This window comes from Doryrhamphus excisus, linkage group LG2 (genome assembly GCF_037039965.1).
Source record: "Doryrhamphus excisus strain RoL-2023G ecotype Guam linkage group LG2, RoL_Dexc_Guam_v1.1, whole genome shotgun sequence".
Lineage (NCBI taxonomy): Eukaryota > Metazoa > Chordata > Actinopteri > Syngnathiformes > Syngnathidae > Doryrhamphus > Doryrhamphus excisus.
Window position 1 is genome coordinate 5,808,438 of NC_136358.1, and position 22,629 is coordinate 5,831,066.

Sequence of the window (22,629 nt, forward strand, 5' to 3'; positions counted from 1 at the left end):
CCTGGACTGGTCGCCAGCCAATCACAGGGCACATATAGACAAACAACCATTCACACTCACATTCATACCTATGGACAATTTGGAGTGGCCAATTAACCTAGCATGTTTTTGGAATGTGGGAGGAAACCGGAGTACCCGGAGAAAACCCACGCATGCACGGGGAGAACATGCAAACTCCACACAGAGCTGGCCGAGGGTGGAATTGAACCCTGGTCTCCTAGCTGTGAGGTCTGCGCGCTAACCACTCGACCAAAAGGATACACCCTGGACTAGTTGTCAGTCAATCGCAATTTTTAACATTCATTTTTATTATTTATAAATAAAAAAATAAAACATTTCCACATGTACTACAGTCAGACAGACTGACCCTCACACAATTCTTGTGTATTTGATAATATACACAGAAAAATATTTTCAACATGACATCATGATTAATAATAATATTTTATATAGTATATATATATATATATATATATATATATATATATATATATATATATATATATATATATATATATATATATATATATATATATATATATATATGTGCAATTACAAAGTGCACATTGTTTAAATGGCGATTGGCAACACAATTACATATGCAACAAGTGCAGATGAGCAGAATGTCCATTTCATTCAGCAAACTATTCAAGATCTGAAAATTGAACAAAAATACAGAATTCAGACTGTCCAGCACAGACACAGCTGCATCTTCATCTATGATCGTAACGATCATTCAAGCAATTGGGATTATATTTAGCGTCTCATCCCAAAGACTAAGGCATCCCTTTGTGATTAGTGCATGGGTGCAAAGAGAGGGCAGGCACATATAGCCAGACACTCAGCAGCATCTGCGTCAGGGCAACAGCCATGTCAGCGTCAGGGCGACAGCCATGTCAGCGCTATGGCGAGCACAATGTAGCAGGCTCGTCGTAATAGTCCCCAAAAAGGAGGTCGTCAGAATCGTGGAGATGACTGCTCTGGATTGACAAAGTAAGTCGTCAGGTCCCCTTTGCCCTTGACGTTGATCACGCCTCGGAGTGTGACGCTGTAGCCCACGCTCTGGACCACCTGGGCCGTCTCCTCAGTCACCTAGATACAGAGAAGTATAAAGGTAAAGCACACAAAGTCCTCACCTGGAGAATGAGCAGACTGGTAGCCAGTGGTACCCTTGACTGACCTGTATTTTGTCCAGCACTCCCGTGCTGTCCATCCTGCTGGCCACGTTGACAGAGTTCCCCCAGATGTCGTATTGCGGTTTGTGAGCACCGATGACTCCAGCAATGACCGGGCCCTGGTTTATTCCTGCAAGTACAACACACAGGCTAGATTGAGCAGTTTGACAGCCTTGTAAATTCCCACATTCGCAGTGTAAATGCTTACCAATGCGGAGTTTGAAGCTGTTGAAGGAGTCTTTGTTGATGAGCTCCAGTTTGTTCATTAGAGAGATTGCGAACTCCACCATGGAGCGCACGTGACTGTAGGACATGTCACATTTCTACAGGCAGAGCCAGAGATCATGTTTCAACAGAGTTAAGTAATGAAATCCAGAATTCTAAACCCTCTATCTCCAAACTTCAGGGCTGACATGCTAACCATTGCCACCTTGCAGCCCAAGGGATGACGTAAAACCTTTTTGTTTGGCGTCACTATCAGAGCTACTTCCGAGTGACATGCAAGTGAGATTCGTGACTGGTGAGGCACAGACTCTGTAGTGAGATTTACACGTCCGATCGACATTAAAGATATTACACAGGCTGTAAAAAGACATTGTGTATAATATATCTTTCTGCAAACATACTGGTGACATGTTGAGAAACAAATAGGAAATGTGCAAATTCAGCTATTTTTACTTCAGAAAATGTTCTCATACAGAAACTAATTTGACATGTGTTATCATGGTCTCACCTGACCACACAGTGTTCCTCTCATTATGTGATGAACTTTAAAAAAAAAGGCACACCTTCCTATCGTCCGATGATTGTGTCAGCCCTGCAGCTGCCATGTATGTACTGCCAATGGTCTTGATTTTCTCCACTGAAGAGAATTTGGGCTTGGATAAAATCTGAGGGACAGAGAGACCATCTGAGTGACTCATGGGAAAGTGACAAGACAAGCGAGGTTCAAGGTACTCCGTTGCACCTCGTCAAAGTCGGAGATGATCTCATTGAGGAAGCGCAAACACTCGAGGCCGTCCTTGTTGGCGCTGCTCTCACTGTAAAACTCCTTAAACTGAGGTACAGAGGCGAACATGATGCACACACACTCATAGGACTGGCTGTACAGGTCCTAAAAGAAAAGGCAAAGCATCAGCCTTCATTCGCTCACAATTACAACTACAGTAACATTGTCTGTGCACTGGTGTCACCTGGTTGCGGACAGTCTTGCCCAGAAAGGAGGAGGCCACATGGACGGGCAGGACGTTCTGGAGGAGAAGCTTGTTGACGTTCTCCACCGTCTCCATCTCCTCGCGTTCCAGCTTGAAACAGTGTTCCAACAGGAAGTCGACACGGCAACCCAGCTCATCCTGAGAGCACAAGGTATGAAATACAGTTTTGTAAAAAAAGTGTGTGCCATCTTCCTAATTCCTTTTTTGCATGTTTGTCACACTTAAATGTTTCAGATCAACAAATAAAGTTAAATAGTAGTCAATGATAACAGAAATGAACACAAAATGACGTTTTTAAATGAAACTTTTTATTATTAAAGGAGACAAAAATCCAAATCTAAATGACCCTGTGTGAAAATGTTACACACCTGTCTGGCCAGTATGAGGCAGATGATGTAAAAGATGACCAACCAAAACCCTGACATGATGAGAGGGTCCTTCAGAACACCGGGCCTGTGAAGAGAAAATAATAATTGATTCACTGCTTGAGATGATTAGGTTACTATATAATTGGATGAGTCTCACTAAATAAATAATGGTACTGAAATGTGACATAGATTCTGAGTGGCAAAACGCTGGCATGACCGCCACGGCGTTATACCTGAATGTTCTATAAGTGTATGGCTGCTGAGCAAATCAATGCTCACTGACCTGGTGTTGTTGTAGAGTAGGCTGATGAGGCAGTCGGACCTGAGTGCATACACGTGTAGGAAGAGCGCCAGGTAAACGACCACAGCTAGCGTGAGCAGCAGAGCCTTCACTGACAAGCATATCCTAATGAAGACGATGACTCCCAGCATGGCCAGCAGGCAGCAGTACAGATAGTACTGGATGTGTCAGTGGAGAAATAAATACAGCAATTCAACACCTCTGGCAGGACTTAAAAAATAAACAGGCTTCAAAACAATGCTTCTCACAGGGACAGTGTAGAGTTTGAGACCCTCCAGCGTGGTCCTGTTAGTAATATCGGTGCAGTTGTTTCCTGGGACAAACACCTGCAAAGGGGAACAATGAAATCAACAACAACAAACATAAATAATGCAGAAAAAAGTTCCTTTTTAAAGAGCTTACAAAGTTGAGGATGGCCATCAGCAGTGTGATTAGCACACCTAAGCAGACAATAAACAGGCGCAAAGCCGCCCTGGTGGAGACGCCTCGAGAGAGTCCTGATATCCACTGGACCCGAGGTGGGATCTTGGAACGCAATTTCTTTAAAAAAAATTTTTTAATCAGTGTACACTGTAATACTTTAAACAGTTAAGTCTTCAATCTTCCACAGACCTGTAGGTATCCACAGAAAGCGATGGACAGCAGAATTACCAGCACGGGAAATGTGGCACTATAGGACACGGCCAATTCAAAGTTCCTGCCATAGGTGCCATCGCATTAGTAACAACTTTATGGCTCTTATTGAAAAGATACAGACAACACACAGGTGCCACTCACTTGTCAGACACAAGCATCTGAACAGCGAAGAGTGTGACAAAGACCAAAGCAAGGCAGCTCATGGATTGGTGTAAGCCCTTCACCTCTGAGAAGCGAAACTGCAACAAACAAAATTTTTTTGATCATATCGAAAACACCGCAATTTCTCGGCAGGCTCACTTGAAATTACCTGCTTCTCTAGGCTCACATCGTTAAACAGCAAAGTCAGACAGTTGAGCCTCTTGGCTCGCCTCCTGGGTGACATTAGAGAAGATGTAGATCAGAGGAAATGGCAACAAGAGAGGAATAGGTCAAACGTACCCTGCGGTGTCCAGAGTGTCCAGCGATCCTCTTACACCATTATCTACAACCAGGCTGAAACAAAAAGGACAAAAATAAAATGACGACAACGTTAGTGAAGAACTACGCTGGAACATACCAGGAGGGGTTGTTCTGACAAGGTGGTCGTTCCTGAAGCAAACACAGACAGACATGAAGTAAGTACACATATATTTACACATGCAGATCAATGCATAGTGTCCTGGGTGTGAACATACAGCAGGTGATTGAGACTGGTTTGCAGGGGCAACATGGACAGGATTGGTCTTATTGGAGGACTTGGCGCGATGGTTACTGAGCTCGGCGAAGGGATGGATGTTCTGCCACGACCGAAGGTATTGAGACATGCGCATAGAAGCCCGCTGCCTGTTTTCGACAGCTGCAGAAAGGTTTGCCTTAAAAACAGATGACGTAAATGAAAATATTGAGGGGTATCTGGTAATTTTCAAGCAAAAAAAAATATATTGTAGTATGTTCGAGAAATACAAAGTGTGCCGTCCTACTTCTGTAGGTCTTTTCGTCAGGCTGTTGAACTTGTTGGGGTCAATCACTAAGTAGGTTTGTCTTCCTCTAAGAAGAGGATCCCGACTGCCCCCATCCCCGTCCTCCACTTGGTATGCTCCGTTCAAGTGCCTCAGGGTCTCCTCTGTGATATGCACTCTCCTTTAAGAGACAAAACTGAACACTTTCATGTTTTGTAACAAAAGACAAAATGAAACTGATTTTAAATTTGGTATAGTTGCTGTTGGCCTGCGTGGTGGACCAGTGGGTGTACTGGCTTTCTCCCACATCCCTAAAACATGCACGTTAGGCTCATTGGATACGCTTAAGTGTTAATGGCTGTTTGTCTACATGTGCCCTCTCAGCTGGGAAAGGCCTTAGCTCACCCGTGAACCATGAGGACAACCGGCACAAAAAAACGAGTGGTTGGACAGTTAAAATAGTAGATGTTCTCACCCAGGAACACCTCCGGACTCCATGTGATTGGCTAAAGTGACATCATGTGACCATACATCGTATTGCAACTTCTGTAAGCCGATCACGCCGGAGAGCACATTGCCTGTGTGAACGCCAACACGCATGTTGATCTCCACACCTGTCGCCTCTCTCAGTTTACTACACAAGAGGAAACAGAATCATGTAGATGAAACAACAGTATCAACATGATAGGAGGAAGTTGGACACCAAAAGTGACATGCAAATGAGAAAGCAGTCAAATAAACCCACCTGATAGCAGTGCACATGTCCAAGCCCATCTGTACGCAGTTGCTGGCGTGTGTCGGGATAGGGTCTGGCAGGCCCGACACGCAGTAATAGCAGTCACCCAAAATTTTTATGCGGAGACATCCGTTTTTCTACAGACAGACACAGACATTTTACAGCCAGAGATCTCTTTTTTTTCTCCAGTGTTCGTGGATGTGCTGGTACCTTTGCGATGTCATCAAACCTGCCAAAGAGCTTGTTGAGCATCGCAACCAGCTCCTCTGGTGTGCAGGCACTGGCCAACTTTGTGAAGCCCACAATGTCGGCGTACAGAATGCTAGCGTCACACACACACATTTAGGATTACACACAGATTACACAAAGATGCAACATTAAAAAAACTTGGAAATTTGAAAGACTCATCATTTCACCTAACATCCTTGTGCTGTCGAACGTATAGGCTGTGGAAATTGAGCTTGTTTTTTTTCATGGGCTCGCTGTTGTGCTCGCTTTTGGGCTTGGTCAGTCTCTTTATCACATCTGCTTTCATCTCTATTGCGATGTAAAGGGGCAACACAGACAGCAAGAGACGCTCCTGTTGCCGGGGAAACAAACAAGATGGGGTCAGCAAATAAAGAGAATCTACTGAAGTCAGTAAAGAGCCATTTAATGAGAAAAAAAAGCTGCAATGTGATCCAACCTGCTGGTATTTCTTGATTTCCTTCTGTGAGCGGATGGCGCTGAACTCCTCTCTCTTCTGATTTGATACCCTCAGATCATGCTCTGTGGTCCACAGGTGATAGAGGCCAATGCAGTTCACACACAAGAACAGCAACCCATTTGCCACCAACTGTGGAGAAATAATGTGTTGCATTTCAATTCCAAGTAAAAACTCAAACATCCATGCGCTCTCTAAATTGCTTGTCCTCGTTAGGGTCACAAGCTGAAACCTACTACAGCTGAATTCGAGAGAGAAGTAGTTGTGTTCGATCACAGGGCACATATCAAAAAATCTTATTGCAATATTGCATGTAACAAACTGTTGTAGTTTACACTTTGTTGAATGGTGTGGTATTAATAAAGATGTGGATGGACTACTGCCAGCATTGCTTGATGATTCCACCATCTTGGATCACATACCGAACACCATATACCGTGAGACTGAGTTTATAAAATACTGCGTTATCCCGTGAGGCACATTCATTTGGCAAACTGAAATGATGATGTTAACTAGCCCTTAACTGTATTGTTCCATATAATCAAATAAAACCAAATAAAACCAAATAAAAAATTGCACGCTTTGGTGACTTTGGTGAAAACATGCCTACTTAGCCTGCTCTTAACTCCCACACAAAAGGCACTCTCCCCCAGCTCTGTTGCCCCTCTACGACGTCATCATCAGTTTACTCTGTAGCTCTTCGCTCACTAACACATTTACACCACAAGCTTGCTTTCTTTATCAAGTATGGCCGCAACACGACCCACCATTATGTACTAGTACTTAATCAAGAAGGTGAGAAACACTGGGTGTTGTGAGTTTGAGGCATGTGATGTCAGGCAGCGACTAAAGCCCCGGTCCCACCTACTGTATTTGCAAGTGTGGGCAAAATTTGGGCATGAGTACTGCCTCAGTACGGATTTGTGAGCACTCTGTAGCACTTTCGTTGTGTGCGCGGCTGCGTCGCGCAATGGATGACGTGTGACGCGTGTGCCGTCCAACCACATTGGACACAGTGGTGGGTGCACGTCAGTCTCGGCACTTGGCTTTGTTTGCCTTGAAATAAGCTATGTAAATAAATGTTACAAAAATGAGTAGCTCTTGTCCATTTTCATTTTGTAAAAGTGGTTCTCACAAAAAAAAAACATTGGTGACCCCTAATATAGCCAGTAGTACATTTAAACATTTACACTGGCACTGTACATATGTGATATGTGTGGTATTTGACGATTTCGCTCATGGATTATTGGGATCGGTAGCATAAAACCCTGCTTGGAGTATATTATCAGGTATTTTTTTGTTTTTTCTTTGTACTTTCCTTAAAAGTAATTGTTTAGGTCACCTTCCCTCCCCTTTCTAGAGACCCAATCACATGTATCTTGTCTCATGAACTCATCCAAAAGAAGAGCTCTAGTGACTGTGAGGATGGTGGGTTAATCGGCGGGCCACCATCCAGCATCAGCATGTATGTATGAGAACGGTATGAGAAAGTGCACTAAAATAAAAAGTCACCTGCACCACCAGGTCTGGTGTCTCTGGGCTTGTGACAGGGACATAAACACTGATGATGACGATGTGTGTCACACTGGTCCAAATCCCCACCATAAGGGCCCAAGCCAGTGAGAGAGGCAGCACCGTGTACACACTCAGGGACAAGAAGAGGAAGAACGCTACCTGAAAGACAGGGTTTTAGCAATGATACAGAGTGTATGTATTTATAAAAGTGCAGTCACATGACATCACCTGCTCCCATGTTGTAACGGGTCCTCCGGTGAAGATAAAAACAATAGCGGTGACGTACAGTGTCCCCCACACAAAGAGTGCCAGGGCTCCAGCGCAGCGCCTCACACTGGCCAGCCATGGGAGGCACACAAGCAGGCCGGCGCTCAGACAGAGAACCACACAGACCACCGACAGAGCTCCGACGTGGACGTCAAGGTTCTGTGCATAAATTGGAACATTGTTGTTTGCATTTGAATGCAATCACTGACACTATTTCAAGCAAGCGTGTCACGAGAAGGCCTCAAGGTACTTAGTTCAGATACATTCCAACATGTTTCAGCAAATTGGGTTGAAGTTGCTTTAATTTTTTCTGATGTGTGCATGCAGTGTTTTCCCTATTATATTACCCTTACTATACAGTGCCAGAGCAAAGGATACTTTTCTGATAGACCAGGTCTACATTTTGTGTTTTCATAAAAGCTACTTTAACAAAGGTATGCTGTATTCTACATATTGCACGTATAGTGTCTTGATTTGAGCCACTAATTTTCAGTTGTTGTGACTTTGCTGAATATTTGCGTGTATTTTTTATGTCAATTATTCGTTTCCAATATTTAAATGATGCACGGGAATGTTGCACTTGAGTTCCCACTGACACTGCTGACCTATGTTACCTATTAACTTCTGGACATATCCATTAACTATTAGTCAAGCACTAGCTATGAGAGATATTTCCTGTGTGCTAGATTTGAAATACAGAGCACAAGTGTCAAAGTGTAGACTGTATTAACCTTATTTAGCATCCTAATTGGAATGATGTAGAGAAGGAAGTGATTTGTTTCCCACCAAACACACAAATAGTTGTTCTCACCCTTCCCATGGTGGGAATGAGGACGATGATGGCCACACAGAAGGCCAAAGACAGCACCAGTCCAGACAACATGGCGGGCGTCTCCTCCACACACTGTAGACAGCCCCTATGCATGGACCTGTAGCAGCAACACACGCGTTCGGTGACAATGTGGCGGGACCGCTCGTTTCGTCGCTCCTCTTCATTGCCTGTATTGCCCCCTTCGCTGATGGAGTCATTTCTGCGTGTGGATCCCAATTTCTTTTTAGATTTGGAATCTCCTCGGGTAGCAGTGAGCCTGTTTTTCCAGCTTTTTTTGGATTTCATGGACATGTGTTCCAAGGAGTTCCAAGGAGGGACAGAGTTTGTATTATCAAAGGAGCTGCTGCTGCTTAATTCACTTAAGTCTTTGCTACTGAAACTATTGCCGGGGCTCGACTGAATGCTGCCGTAGTCCGAGTAAGAATACTCGTTGGTTTGAGATGACGTGTTGTCCTCTTGTAGCCTCTGGGAAGACAAACTGACCTGGCCGTCATCCTTGGCTTGCTGCAAGAGAACAGGTGGTCCTCCCAACAAAGAGTCCACGACAAGGGGCCCGTCGGGCAGGTGAGCCGTTTTGACCGCATCCACCTCTACAGACACGTGGCTTTCAGAGGGTCCTGATTGGCCGCCTGGTAGTCCAGTTGTGGTGTCATTTCTGTCTTCGGTGCTAGCTGTGCCACCAATGGTGTTAAGTTCAAGTACATCTCCAGTTTGGGCTATGTCATCCGTGGAGATCAGGGTGTCAGGCACCTCAGATGCTTCATCTTTGGCTTGCATCTTCTCTGGCGGTATGTATTAACCTGAGGATCCTGTTAAAACACAATGAAGTAAATTATGCGGTGGACTCTCGTTCATCATGTCATTACAGCCGTTTAAGTGAAACAGACTAATGTTCTGCACGTCCAAAAAGCAGCTCTTGTGTTTTCTTGAACCAGAGGTGATCCCCCTTCAGCGAGCACGTAACCATCGATGAACGACGTCGAAGTCTTCCTATCATGAAAAAGACAGACTTTCATTTTGGAGAAAACAAAACTAACTGAAAGAGTGTCACGAGTTGGACAATAATGGCAATGAACTCACACCTTTAGTTTAATGACGTCCTTTCGTTACTTCCCCATTATGCTAAACTTGTTTGTCTGGCTAGTTCTTCAGTCTGGTCTCACACACACACACACACACACAGAATTCAGGCATGAAGCACTCAATGGTATGACAAGCGACGCACCCAGTACACATTAACAGCAATTTTCCAGTCAACACCTACACATGGTTTGGCTTTGTGCTCATCACAACTCACAAAATAAAAGGACTTAAAGTGTTAATTTTACCACCTCAAGTGACCTGCTCCAGCATCATTCAGTGCTCCTTAAAATGTCTTTGTACATTAATTCCTACAAGAGTAGGCCATGTAAACCTGTAAATATCACCTTATATCATATACACATTGACCTGATATACATTAAATTTTTAAATTATAATTCTGAGTTGAAGCACACAAAAAAGACATGTTGGCAGCATCTTCTGCCATTTAAAAAAAAGAAAACATCACAGATGTTAGCGTCGGCAACACGGAAGGCGACATAAGAATGTTTTTAAATATATATATATATATATTTAACTGTAGCCTAAAGGATGACGGTAGCAAAATGAATGACATGGGTCTGAATAAATCCACCATTGTTCTCTCAAACACTTTAAATCCCTGTCATGTACAGTACATGACATGTCAATATGCTCAACGATGCTAAGGCTAAAAAGGCACTTCTCCTAACCATTCTTTACGTTTAGCGTACAACCTTACCTCGTGATAGACGTTCGACTTTGTCATATTCCACTTTAGAAGTGTTTTCGTCGCCGAGCCGAACAAGCTTCAACAGGTGCACTTTTACACGGATAAAGGTCCTCCATTACCAAAAAAAGTTGGAAAATGCCACAAGAAGGACCGCGAAAGGACTCACACACACACTTTGGGAGCTCGTGTATGCGCGTGAGGATGGTTCCACTAGGGGCGGGCTTATTGATTCAAATATCGACTATTGATACCAATTATACAGACAGCGTCACTATTTTGTGGAATGTCTATTTTTATAACTCTTCGTGTTTTTGTATTGTAATGACAACACAACTGGCCACAAAATTAAGTTTTTTATTAAGGGAGAACAAACTATCCAAACCTATGGCCCTGTGTGAAAAAGTGATTGCCCTCTAAATCCACCCTAAGCAGCAACAACTGCAATCAAGAATTTGTGATACCTTGCAATTAACTATTACTCATCTTTGCAGGACTATTGTAATTTAGTTTTCCTTCTTTCTTTTTTTTTTTTTTTACTTTTTTTTCTGTTTAAGGTAAGGTAAGTGTTTGTATCCGGCCCCCAGTTGCTTCCTAGGTATTTCAACTTTTAACATACAAACTGGCAACATGACTTGCAAGTCGATGTCTTATTTAGTAAAAAAAAAAAAAAACAACAACAAAACTGTAAAATGAAATTACCTAGTTTGATGTGGTCTGATGTTTAAAGTGCTCCTGAAAAATGGACATGAGAACATACAGCTGATAGTATAACACTTTTACAGATAAAATTAGACAAATAATTCAAGGAAAATTATAAGCATAAATTAGTGTGTGTGTTAAATATATGTTCTGTAACAAGTCAAAATATTTGCCCATCCCTGGTTTAAGGTCACGCCACAGCATCTCAGTAGGATTAAGGTCAGGATTATAGGCCCACTCCACACTTCATTTAGTTTTTTCTTCAGCCATTCAGAGGTGGACTTGCTGGCGTGTTTTGGATCATTGTCCTGCTGCAGAACCCAAGTTGGTATCAGCTTGAGCTAATGAACAAATGGCCGGACATTCACCTTCACGGCAGAATTCATGGTTCCATTTATCACAGCAAGTCTTCCAGGTCCTGAAGCAGCAAAATCCCAGACCATCACACTACCGCCACCATATTTTACTTTTGGTATGATGTTCTTTTTCTGAAATGCGGCAGATGAACTGGGTCACACACCTTCCAAAAAGTTCAACTTTTGTCTCATCAGACTAATGATACAAACTATATTTAAACGAGGTCCCTATCAGTAAGACCCCATAATGATTGCAGGAAAGCTTGCTCGCAAATAAAACTGAGGAAAATGGAGGAAGGTCAAAGGTCATGAAAGAAGCCTTTTACCAGGGGTGTCAAAGGTGCAGCCTGGGTTTCCTCGGTTTCTATTGGCCCAGAACTTATTCCACAGCCATAATTAATCCCAGTGTGCAATTAAACAGTGTGTCTTGCATTGTATTCATTTTTTTTGGTAAGTTTTAGTGTATGTTCAAGCCCACAAGATAATGATTTATTTGCTGGAATAATAATAATAGTAATAGAAATATTAAAAAAAAAAAAGGTCCCTGATACCGCAAATTTAGTTGCAGACCGTTTTTATTTGCATTTATTTAATAGCTGAGCATATTTGATGAATTAAAATGCAATATCTTAGTGGCCCCTCACAAACTTCAATTTATCTCTTTGTGGCCTTCAGTAAAAAAAAAATTGTTTAGTCACTTTATAAAATACACAAACAACAAACTGTACAAATGTTGTATAGCAACACAAATCTAAAACCTAAATACACGTTAGTGCATAATGTAGCACATAAACAAATCAGCCTTCTCTATGACGATGTTCCCAAAATAGCTGGAGTACAGACTCACCCAACCGGTCGAATGTAGCGACCTACTACAGTGTGATTTTAACTTGATGAGCCTCTTTGAAGTTTTTCAATGATATTCCACAAAGTGTCAATATACGAAAAGACATCTTATAATAGTCACATCATAGAATACCGGTGATAATGAAACGAGACTCAACTATTACTAGAAATGAAGAAAATGGTGTGTTTGTGTTTCTGGTACTAAATGCGGCACGACAGGAATGTCCTTTAGAAATACTGCAAGTCATTCTTGATGAACCAGTGCGAGCTCTAGTGGACATGATGGTGAACAGCAGAGCTGAACAGGGAATGTGCAGACACAAAAAAAGCCTTAATCCCTAAAGCTCTAAAAGAAACTCTGATAGCACGTTAATATTGGTCTCTGCCGGGTAGCGTTCGAGAACCAGCGTCACCATATCGCTCTGACCCATAAACACTTGAGAGAGATGCTCTCTCAGTTTTGCTGTGTCCTCTGGCGTTCTGTACTTTAGGTCCCCGTTCCATGCCACCCCGTCCTGGCTCTCTCCTCCTGCTGCACTCATCGGACCACCCAGTGTTCGGTCTCGGAAGTCCAAGACTTCGGTTTGTGAGCGTGGAGAAATCAAAGGGGGCACACTGGTGGCTACACCAGCAAATGAATGGTTTCCCGGGTTGGGTGTCCTGGTGAAAAAAATAATGGTGGAAAATGTGGTTGGATTTTTATGCATAGTAGATCCTTGACTATTTGCAGTTCGGTATTCGCGCCCCAACATATTCGAAAGAACATATACGCTGGTTTGATGGCGCTATCTGCAGGGGAAAGAGTGCTGCAGCTATAAGACCAGCAGGGGGTGGTGTCTCACAAGTCAATTCATTCATTCATTTTCTACCGCTTATCCTCACGAGTGTCGTGGGCATGCTGGAGCCTATCCCAGCTGTCTTAGGGCGAGAGGCGGGGTACACCCTGGACTGGCCGACAGCCAATCACAGGGCACATATAGACAAACAACCATTCACACTCACATTCATACCTATGGACAATTTGGAGTCGCCAATTAACCTACCATGTTTTTGGAATGTGGGAGGGAAACGGAGTACCTGCGGGAAACCCACGCGCGCATTGGGAGAACATGCAAACTCCACACAGAGATGCCAGAGCGGGGAATCGAACCATTCGGTTCACTAACCACTCATCCACCGTGCAGCCACAAGTCAACTCAATCACTGTTTCTTACTGCGTAGAACTGAATTTAAAATGTACTTAATAACCGTGAGAGGTCTTGGAATGTAACTCCTGCAAATAGTGGGGATCTACTGTATTTCATTGAATTAACGTACATGTGTAATATGTCCAACCTGTGTTCTGCACAGAGGAAGTCATCCAAATGAGGTCCTCCTCTTCCCAGTGGGTCATCTGGAACCATAAAGTGATCGCCAACAAACGTGTACTGGAGCAGTCTGAGGGGGACACAGGCGCAGTGCATAGAACCTTATTAGGCTCTTGGACAGTAAATACTGTGTTTTCCCAAGGTTTACAACTTTGGTGTAGCGGGTTGGGGTGTCATCGACACAAAGATTGCCTCGTTGGGGTGCATGAGTAAGATTAGGATCATGATTAAGATAATGAAACCTGCATTGATGTTGCTTATGCTGCAGGTGGTGGCCATGTCGAACACTTGTAAAACAGGAAATAAAACTGGATTGTGACTTGACTGAAGTTTTGTATTGGATAATGAAATCGGTTAATTCTTTTTTTTAATAACCCTCTAGAAAACAACAGAAAGATAAACTCATCCCTTAAGTCAAAAAGTAGGGCTCATTCTCCTGAAACAGGTACCAAAAGCATGACATGCAAGTTAACCAATTTGCCTATTAAAATAAAGTATGGCTTGTTCTGTTTCAGTTTATGGCACAGTTTACTGAAATCTCAATTGTAACATTTACATTAAAATGCTGTAATCTATTCACTTTTGCTTAATTTGCACTTTGTAAGAGTAAATACATGAATTTTACGTCAAACGTTAATTGATATTGTGCACTCTGTGTTCACGCTGTGTTCTTCAAAGCAATATTAGTTGGCAGAAGCACTTCCCCTAAGTGTATTGATTAGAAAAATTGTAAAAAAATAAATAAAATCGGATTGTAAGGAGTATCATGGATACTACACCATATTTCTGATTTTCAACCATTGGCTGAATTTTGACCCAAAAAAATTAGAAATAACCCAGCAATACTCTGAAGGTAGTATTGTTTGTGATGGCAGAGGTCATCTCATTTGGATCTTCACACATTCAATTGTGTGCGGACTATGCTGTTTACATTTTGGTGCACAATGAGGTGTTATGCCTCGGTAATCACAGCAGCTGATTTGTATTATGTATATATTATTTCATTTCAAGCTTTTGCATGTCACAAAATGACTATGTACAAACATCAAGCACAAAAAAGTACTCAACACTCCTCCGTACGCAATAACGAGTGCAAAGGAGACATCATAAACGCACAACCATGTAGAGACAGAAATGCCTAAGCTATATAAATATGCAAGTTTGGAGACTAAATGTCCATAGTTGTCAATGTGAGCGGCAGTTATTTATGTGCTCTGCGAATGATGAGCAGTCCAGGGTGTACCCCGCTTCTCACCCAACCGAAGACAGCTGGAATAGGCTCCAGCTTACCTAAGACTTTAATGACTTTAACTGTCCTGTATCAAAAATATCCTTAAATTATTGTTATGATCTGGCGCTCCATAGAAAACCCTCTCGAGGGCGTGGTGGTGCTTATGTGGTAAAAGTCTGAAATACACACTGTAAATTACATGATGACCTTTGGTAAGTAATAAATAGGAGTGTGACAATAAAGCGGTCTCAGCTTGATAAGGACTATGAATTAAAAAATACCGTAACCCAGGAGATGTCACATGACGTCAGTCAGCTGACATCAAAGTCCCCTGCTGATTCGTAAAACTGGATGTGTACATGAACTGTGTAAACAATGAACACTACACAGTTTGATTGAAATACTACTGAATTTGTGAACAGAAGTATTGATGTAAACATGTGTAATTAAATTTATGTTGAATTTCATTATGAATTACTGATTTGTTTTATTACTATTATTACAATGTGATGTTTTTGTTTTATATAGTTTTAACTTCTAAGTATACACAGCAGAAAATGAGGCACAATTGTTTTCCTCTCCAAAAATATGATGAAATGTGGCAGTAATTTAATTTAATTTAATAATAAATTAATAATAAAATAATATTATTAATTCATAATTAATAATAGTAAATTAATTTAATTTAATTTAAATTTAATTAAAAAAGCATACTTTTGAGTTAAACCCAATCCAAATAATAGCAAGGTAACTGTTTAGGGAGTCCCAAACGTAAAAAAAGAAAAGAAACCTTTGGCATGGGAAGCCATCTAATTCCACCGTACCTCTTTTTAATGATGTCCCTCCATACGGGCGACTCATCTAAGAGATCCCTCAGATTGTCATTGGTCACGATCACTCCATCAGTCTTCTGTGCAAGCTGCAGCATTTGTCTGTAACAAAGACAGAAATCCAATGTATTTACAGCACTAAATACTGCATGAAGAGCATATTTGACTTCCTGTTCACTCCCCTAACCTGTCATCATATGAGCAGATCCTCTTCCCCTGGACCATCCTGGAAGGAGTGTAAGACAGCAGGCCCAGTTTATGCAGCTCACCCAGATAGTGCTGCTCTGTGGGCAGGAAAAACAAAAACGGTGCCAGGGCTTTAGAAACACCACAAGGACACACTGGCTGAGGCCTTGATGGACAGACAGTCAGGCATTGTCACAAATCCAATAGAACCTCGGTTAGCGTTCGCTCTGGTTAGCATGTTGTTTGGTAAACGGGCGACAGAAAATGTCCATCCTTGTTAGCATCCTATTATCTGGGTGAACAAAATAGCAAAGTTTTTATACTATTCTAATTATAATTTTACATGCATAAAACAATTCTAAATGCTGAGGCCTTGATGGACAGACAGTCAGGAATTGTCACAAATCCAATAGAACCTCGGTTAGCGTTCGCTCTGGTTAGCATGTTGTTTGGTTAACGGGCGACAGAAAATGTCCTTCCTTGTTAGCATCATATTATCTGGTGAACAAAATAGCAAAGTTTTTATACTATTCTAATTATAATTTTACATGCATAAAACAATTCTAAATGCTGAGGCCTTGATGGACAGACAGTCAGGAATTGTCACAAATCCAATAGAACCTCGGTTAGTGTTCGCTCTGGTTAGCATGTTGTTTGGTTAACGGGCGACAGAAAGCATCCTATTATCTAGTGAACAAAATGGCAACATTTTTTAATACAATTGTAATTATAATTTTACATGCATAAAACAATTCTAAATCCATATAAATGACAAATGAAAGGCTAAATGAAAATTTAAAGGTTAATGACTACTGTTTCCAAAGACATGATGTGACAGCAAGACACCAAACAGACACCATCTTATTGTTTTGTCATGAGGTTTTTCTTTAATTAGTACAATAGTGTTATTATAGGTATTGAGGTGAGAAACTATTTTGAATTGAAAAAATATCAAAACAGGAAGGTGGTGATTGATCTTACTGCTACATTGTGTCTTTGGGAACAGTCATATCAAGAATCACATCTTCAGTGAAGGTAAAAGTAACCTTTAAAAGTAGCCAACATTTTTGGCTTTTTGGAACCGATTGCATTATTTCTTAGGGGAAACATTTTTTGGTTAGTGTCTGTTTTGGTTAGTGACTAACATGAATTAATGATGTAAACCAAGGTTCCACTGTATGCCGTAACTTTAAAAGCTAACACTGACTCTGAACTTCATGCTGTAGTAACATTACAATGAGGAGCAAACATGGCAACCTCTGATCCGGGGGTCATTCTTTTGCCTCCACTGAGGCAGCAGGGCGCTAATTTCACGATGACCACGGTCCCAAAAATGCTGCACAGCCAGAGCAATGCCTCGACATGAAAAGAAGTGTCCCCGCCCATGACTGCAAAATCAAATCAAAATGGAAAATGATGCAAAAGTATGACCTTTAATTTCCTCTCTCTCTCGAGCTCTTTGCTTTGTGCTCCTACCTCATGGCCACGTTGCTCCCATCTATGACGATTGTCCTCAGCTTGGGGTTTCCTGGCTTGTCTATTAGCTGGAGAGCAAAGGGGGTCCGTAGACCCTCCAGGAAACGCTGCTCCCCTGTTACTACCACAGAGGAAGCAGAAGCCAAACTGTGGAGTTCCCCGAATCTGGCTTCCTTTGAGCGGTTTGGCGATACAGGTTTTGGGCTCGATACATCAGGGAAAGAAGGATCAGAAGATGCGGCATACATTGTCATGGGTGGTCCCTTGACAGGATCAGGATTTGATGTGACTTTCTCAGACAAGGGCCAGTCTGGATATGTTTGGGAAACATTTCTGTCCTCATTTTGCAAGGGCCCATCACTCTTCATCATCCCAGCTTTCTCCTTCTCATCCTTCATCAAGACTTTCAACCCTGCTTCTCGCTCCTTGGATGTTTCCTTTTTGATCCCTCCCTCTTTCTGCAGCTCCAGGAGTAACTGGAGGGTGGATCCATTGGGCAACTCGCTATAGACCTTTGTCACCTCATGCTCCTTGTAACCGCAGCTCACAGCGGCTTTCTTCACCACACCCAAGACAAAGTCCTCATCTTCCTGATGTTCACCGTCCTCTCTTGACATATTTCTGCCTGCTTCACCTTCCACTACCTCATCTTCCATCTCACATGGCAGGTTCCTTTGGCTCTGACAATCCATGTCACCACAATCCTGCTCTCGCTGAACTAGATCCAGTATCTGGAAGGCTTCCACAGGCCCTGTACGGCTCAGGACTCGTGTAACAATCTCTTCTGCGTAACCCATGGCCGTGAAGAACTTCAACATAAGCGTGAATTCGTTGTTGGCTTCTGGTGGCTTCTGCACACTCTCCTTGGTCTCTTTCACTGATGTTTTCATCTGCAACACTTCTTCCGCCTTCTGTGTTGTCTTAATGTGGTCTTCTTTAGTGGCGCACGGATCACCACAAGTCACCTTAGGGAGGCTAACCTCATGCAATGCTGGCTGGTTTGCCCCTAGCCCTGACCCTTTCACCATATCCAGCAGGGCTTCTTTTACAGATCCGGGCAGCAACAAGAGATCCAGGATATGTCGATCCTCCCATTTCTCCACCAGAGCTTTGAAGACCCTTCGAGAATCAAACAATTCATCTGAAGCCTTGTCTTCCGTCTCTAAGCACCCAGCCTGTGTGCCATTGTATCTCTCTATCAGATCGGTGATAAGGGAGTAGGCTTGCACCACAGGCACAGAAAGACCGGATATGAGCAGGGAGCCCGGAGAGCCCACCTAATTTGATGGGGAACACCAAACATATGACCATTTTAGATAACGACTATCATATCACAAGCCAATAAATACTCACCACAATGTGTGCTGAGGTGCTTTTAATGATGCAGTCCATGAAGAGTCCTCTGGCACCGCAGAAGACGCAGTTCAGCGCTACGGGATAGCACAACTCCTGCTGCTCCTCCTGGTTGATAAGCCCCGTCACAAATAGCTAAAAAAAAAAAAAGACAGAAATAAGCTAACTTAGCTTGTCCACTTTGGGTGAGAGAAGTCAAACCTGACCTTTGCAGCTTCGACATCGCAGATTGCCCCATGCAGCCGCAGCCACATCTGCTCGGTGGAAAACTGGTGCAGATCACGGGCGTTGATGATGAACGACACCCGGAATATTCTCTCCACAGTATCCTGCTGGGAGTTCAGGGCGCCTTGCAGCGTTTTGGCGCACACAAACTCATCCTCCACCTCGGCTTGATGCTCCATTCCTGTTTGGCACATTGTCACTTTAACAGACATTACATCATGATATCCACTCATTCATTCATTTTCTACCGCTTTTTCCTCACGAGGGTCACGGGGAGTGCTGGAGCCTATCCCAGCTGTCTTCGGGCGAGAGGCGGGGTACACCCTGGACTGGTCGCCAGCCAATCACAGGGCACATATAGACAAACAACCATTCACACTCACATTCATACCTATGGACAATTTGGAGTCATTAGCCTAGCATGTTTTTGGAATGTGGGAGGAAACCGCAGTACCCGGAGAAAACCCACGCATGCACGGGGAGAACATGCAAACTCCACACAGAGACAGCCGAGGGTGGAATTTAACCCTGGTCTCCTAGCTGTGATGTCTGCACGCTAACCACGAGACAGCCGTGCCGCCTCATCCAATCCAATTCAATTTATAATGCAACCATGGTAAAAAGTTGCTAAGGTCAAGTAGTTATTGATTATGAATGATTAAAAAGAAAAAAAAATGTTGTATAGTCGTCCCTCGTTTACTGTGGTTAATTGGCAAGTACATTTAGAAAGTGTAAGTAAGTGTTAATGACTTTCTAAATACAATTTTTACCATTATTAGAGGCCTGTCAACATGAAATAACAGCCTTATAGTCACCTTTACACTACTTGACACATTACATCAACTGTAATGTGCAGGCTACAGAATCACTGCAGGGACACAAGAGATGCTTTAAACATAGCATGATACCTAGCTAAATAGTATTTATTTATTTTTTTCCACTAATGTCCTGTCATACCCCCATCAATGTAACATTACTGACAGACAGTGGCCAGAATACTACATATAACTTGTCTTTCAATATATATTTTTTGACTAATAATAGTCTATAGTCAACCACAAAAAGGAATTAATTCACTAATTCTAGTTTTAACCAGACCAAACCTGTCAATGTGAATGTGTCTATACACACTGGCTGTAAAGCTTCAACTCAACTTTCAGTACAGTGCTTTAAAAGTTACTTTTTTTAACACTGCTGCTACAAAATGTTTGCTTTCCTGTATAGGTTGTTTATACGCTAATATAGAGACAAATTAGTATTCCTAGCAGAGGAAATGCTCCAAATGTATTGTACAAATAGCTAAATAAGGCCCGTGTGACGTTAAATTAAAACAACCGATTATTCAAGACTGAATTAATCGAGAAAATAACACGCGAATCACAGCAGAGTAAACAAATGTCGTTTTCTTACCCGGGGTTGGTCGCTCAAGTCCAGAATTCCGCAAATCACGTGACCACAACAAACAAAACAGCTAAAAAAATGACTTCCGCACCGAAGTCGCCTCAATTCAAGACTTCCAGGAAGAGAAGAGACCCACGGAGGCGGGCGGTTGAAAACGAAACTAAAGGCGCAACCGGGGGAAAAAGCTCGCCTGCAAAGGCCACTGTTCTCACCTTCAATGACCCGAAAACGAACGTCATAAAAATAAAAAAAAATACGCACAAAAGGTCCTAAATATGGTACCACACTTTCACCCCACCAGGTGGCAACAGTTCGTGTTGAATTATTCGGAAAAAAACACTTGAATTGTTTCTCAAGTGGAATCTGAGGGGAATTCCAGTGACGACAGAAACGGGGATTTTTAAAAAATATAAATATCTGTTGTACTTGACGCTTACTCCAAATGAATAACAATGAAAACAAACGTGTGGTATGCCTCATGTACAGTATATTCATTTAATAGAGGCTTGGATCGGAGCCTTGAGTTGTCCTTCAATTTTCTTTTGGCAAGTTTGAAACAGCTTGGCAAGACATTTTTGCTTGTGGGAGGCCCATTTCTGCACCAATATTGCCTGTTTTAAAGCCCCCCCACCCCTTGTGAGATGCAGCCAACTTCCTTTGCAGCATTACAATTGGTCTTCAAATGAGGAACAACACCATCACAACCATTAAGGGGCACCAGAACTATTCAGCCATTTTAGATTTGATTAGATTTAATTAGTTTTCACTGACTGCACGGTGGAGAGTGGTTAGCGCACAGACCTCACAGCTTGGAGACCGGGGTTCAATTCCACCCTCGGCCATCTCTGTGTGGAGTTTGCATGTTCTCCCCGTGTATGCGTGGGTTTTCTGCGGGTACTCCGGTTTCCTCCCACATTCCAAAAACATGCTAGATTAATTGGCGACTCCAAATTGTCCATAGGTATGAATGTGAGTGTGAATGGTTGTTTGTCTATATGTGCCCTGTGATTGGCTGGCGACCAGTCCAGGGTGTACCCCGCCTCTCGCCCGAAGACAGCTGGGATAGGCTCCAGCACCCCCACGACCCTCATGAGGAAAGGCGGTAGAAAATGAATGAATGAATGATTGCACTTACAACAGTAACTTCTATACTGCCTGTCCTCACAAGGGTTACAGGGGTTGGCTGGAGCCTATCCCAGCTGGACAAGAGGCAGTGTGCACCCTCAACTGGTCTCCAGCCAATCACAGGACACGTATGCACAAACAGCCATTCACGCTCACATTCATACCTATGGACAATTTAGATGTATAATTTAGACATTTTAACCCAACATGCACATTTTTGGGAGTGTGGTTGAAAGCCAGAGTACCGGGTAGAAAATGTAAACTCCACACAGAGATGCCCAAACGGATCCCAGATCTTCCAGAGCTACTGTGTGGTCAACATGCGAACCACTTCTTTTCATCTTCCATAAGCCTGTGTTATTTTGTTCTCAAATTGGGAATACATTTTCACAAAAGATGATTAAAATGAGCTTCATTGCACATCGGGTTTGGGCGAGAATGCAGGGCAATCGTATGGTTTCTGAGTCCACCGCCACCAGGTGGTCCAAAACAAGATGGAATGTAAAAATATCAGCATCCAAGTTTATGTTAACATACGTACAGACATTATACTTTCAATTCTGCTTGTTCACTTGATGTTCAAGTTATAGAATGTAGATTTTCAGATCAAGGCTTACAAGATGCAATGTAATCTTGAAGCCATCACAATGCAAAAATGCAGTTTAAAAAAAATATATATATATATTATATATATATGTATACACACACACACAAGTCTGTGTGATTGCACAGTACAGTTACTGTTTTGTTAGTGTTTGCTTACATTTGGAATCTTGCATTGCTTTGTAGCCCAGACACGCATAGCAAGTGCTAACGCTGGCCTCTGCTGGGTGCCGGGCCGCTGAGACCAACGGTTTGTGACGGTCCAGAGTGAACCCAGCAGGCTTCTGGCGCCAGACTCCTTGCATCACCGCTGATCCTCCATCTGCCACCGGATGCTCTGCAGAGAGCCACCGTGTGGATGACAAATCCTCATGCATGCATGCTTCCGTGTTTGTACAACAACAGTACGAGAAACATGAATGACTTTCAATTAAGTATGACAGCAAGGGTT

The 22,629-nt window shown here is 42.6% G+C and overlaps 2 protein-coding genes across 4 annotated transcripts; both read right to left on the reverse strand.

The window, feature by feature from the left end:
* Window positions 1-529: 529 nt before the first annotated feature.
* On the reverse strand, window positions 530-10,665 carry LOC131126301 (adenylate cyclase type 4). Its single transcript, XM_058068668.2, has 26 exons — window positions 10,490-10,665; window positions 8,668-9,678; window positions 7,818-8,015; window positions 7,587-7,748; window positions 6,057-6,206; window positions 5,788-5,951; window positions 5,582-5,693; window positions 5,381-5,508; window positions 5,111-5,269; window positions 4,657-4,816; window positions 4,372-4,548; window positions 4,254-4,285; window positions 4,136-4,189; window positions 4,005-4,068; window positions 3,836-3,933; window positions 3,671-3,755; window positions 3,461-3,598; window positions 3,307-3,384; window positions 3,041-3,216; window positions 2,758-2,842; window positions 2,369-2,527; window positions 2,143-2,289; window positions 1,964-2,065; window positions 1,384-1,498; window positions 1,181-1,305; window positions 530-1,092 (listed from the first exon to the last, which is right to left on the reverse strand). Exons 2-26 carry the CDS (start codon window positions 9,463-9,465, stop codon window positions 958-960), a joined length of 3,801 nt encoding a protein of 1,266 aa, XP_057924651.2. The 5' UTR covers window positions 9,466-9,678; window positions 10,490-10,665; the 3' UTR covers window positions 530-957.
* Window positions 10,666-12,083: 1,418 nt separating this feature from the next.
* khnyn (KH and NYN domain containing) lies at window positions 12,084-22,470 on the reverse strand. 3 transcript variants are annotated; one of them, XM_078796555.1, is made up of 9 exons: window positions 22,339-22,470; window positions 19,031-19,230; window positions 18,825-18,959; window positions 17,472-18,748; window positions 17,253-17,383; window positions 15,997-16,093; window positions 15,804-15,911; window positions 13,699-13,818; window positions 12,084-13,041 (listed from the first exon to the last, which is right to left on the reverse strand). In XM_078796555.1, exons 2-9 carry the CDS (start codon window positions 19,226-19,228, stop codon window positions 12,720-12,722), a joined length of 2,388 nt encoding a protein of 795 aa, XP_078652681.1. In that variant the 5' UTR covers window positions 19,229-19,230; window positions 22,339-22,470; the 3' UTR covers window positions 12,084-12,719. The 3 variants fall into 3 exon arrangements, with proteins under 3 accessions (XP_078652681.1, XP_078652680.1, XP_057924332.2); XM_078796554.1 differs by lacking the exon at window positions 22,339-22,470 and adding an exon at window positions 20,460-20,718; XM_058068349.2 differs by lacking the exon at window positions 22,339-22,470 and adding an exon at window positions 20,460-20,715 and having other exon boundaries at window positions 13,717-13,818.
* Between the last annotated feature and the right edge of the window lie 159 nt (window positions 22,471-22,629).

Bases quoted from the DNA above. Each gene is read 5' to 3' on its own strand.
- LOC131126301 (XM_058068668.2), bottom strand. From the start codon at position 9,465: ATGCAAGCCAAAGATGAAGCATCTGAGGTGCCTGACACCCTGATCTCC. The intron at 7,749-7,817 runs GTGATGTCATGT...CCTGTCTTTCAG, and splicing joins CCGTTACAACATGGGAGCAG to GTAGCGTTCTTCCTCTTCTT. The intron at 3,217-3,306 runs GTGAGAAGCATT...TGACACATCCAG, and splicing joins TCAAACTCTACACTGTCCCT to TACTATCTGTACTGCTGCCT.
- khnyn (XM_078796555.1), bottom strand. From the start codon at position 19,228: ATGGAGCATCAAGCCGAGGTGGAGGATGAGTTTGTGTGCGCCAAAACG. The intron at 18,960-19,030 runs GTCAGGTTTGAC...TTTTTTTTTTAG, and splicing joins GCGATGTCGAAGCTGCAAAG to CTATTTGTGACGGGGCTTAT. The intron at 13,042-13,698 runs GTACGTTAATTC...TTTTTTCACCAG, and splicing joins AGGTTGGACATATTACACAT to GACACCCAACCCGGGAAACC.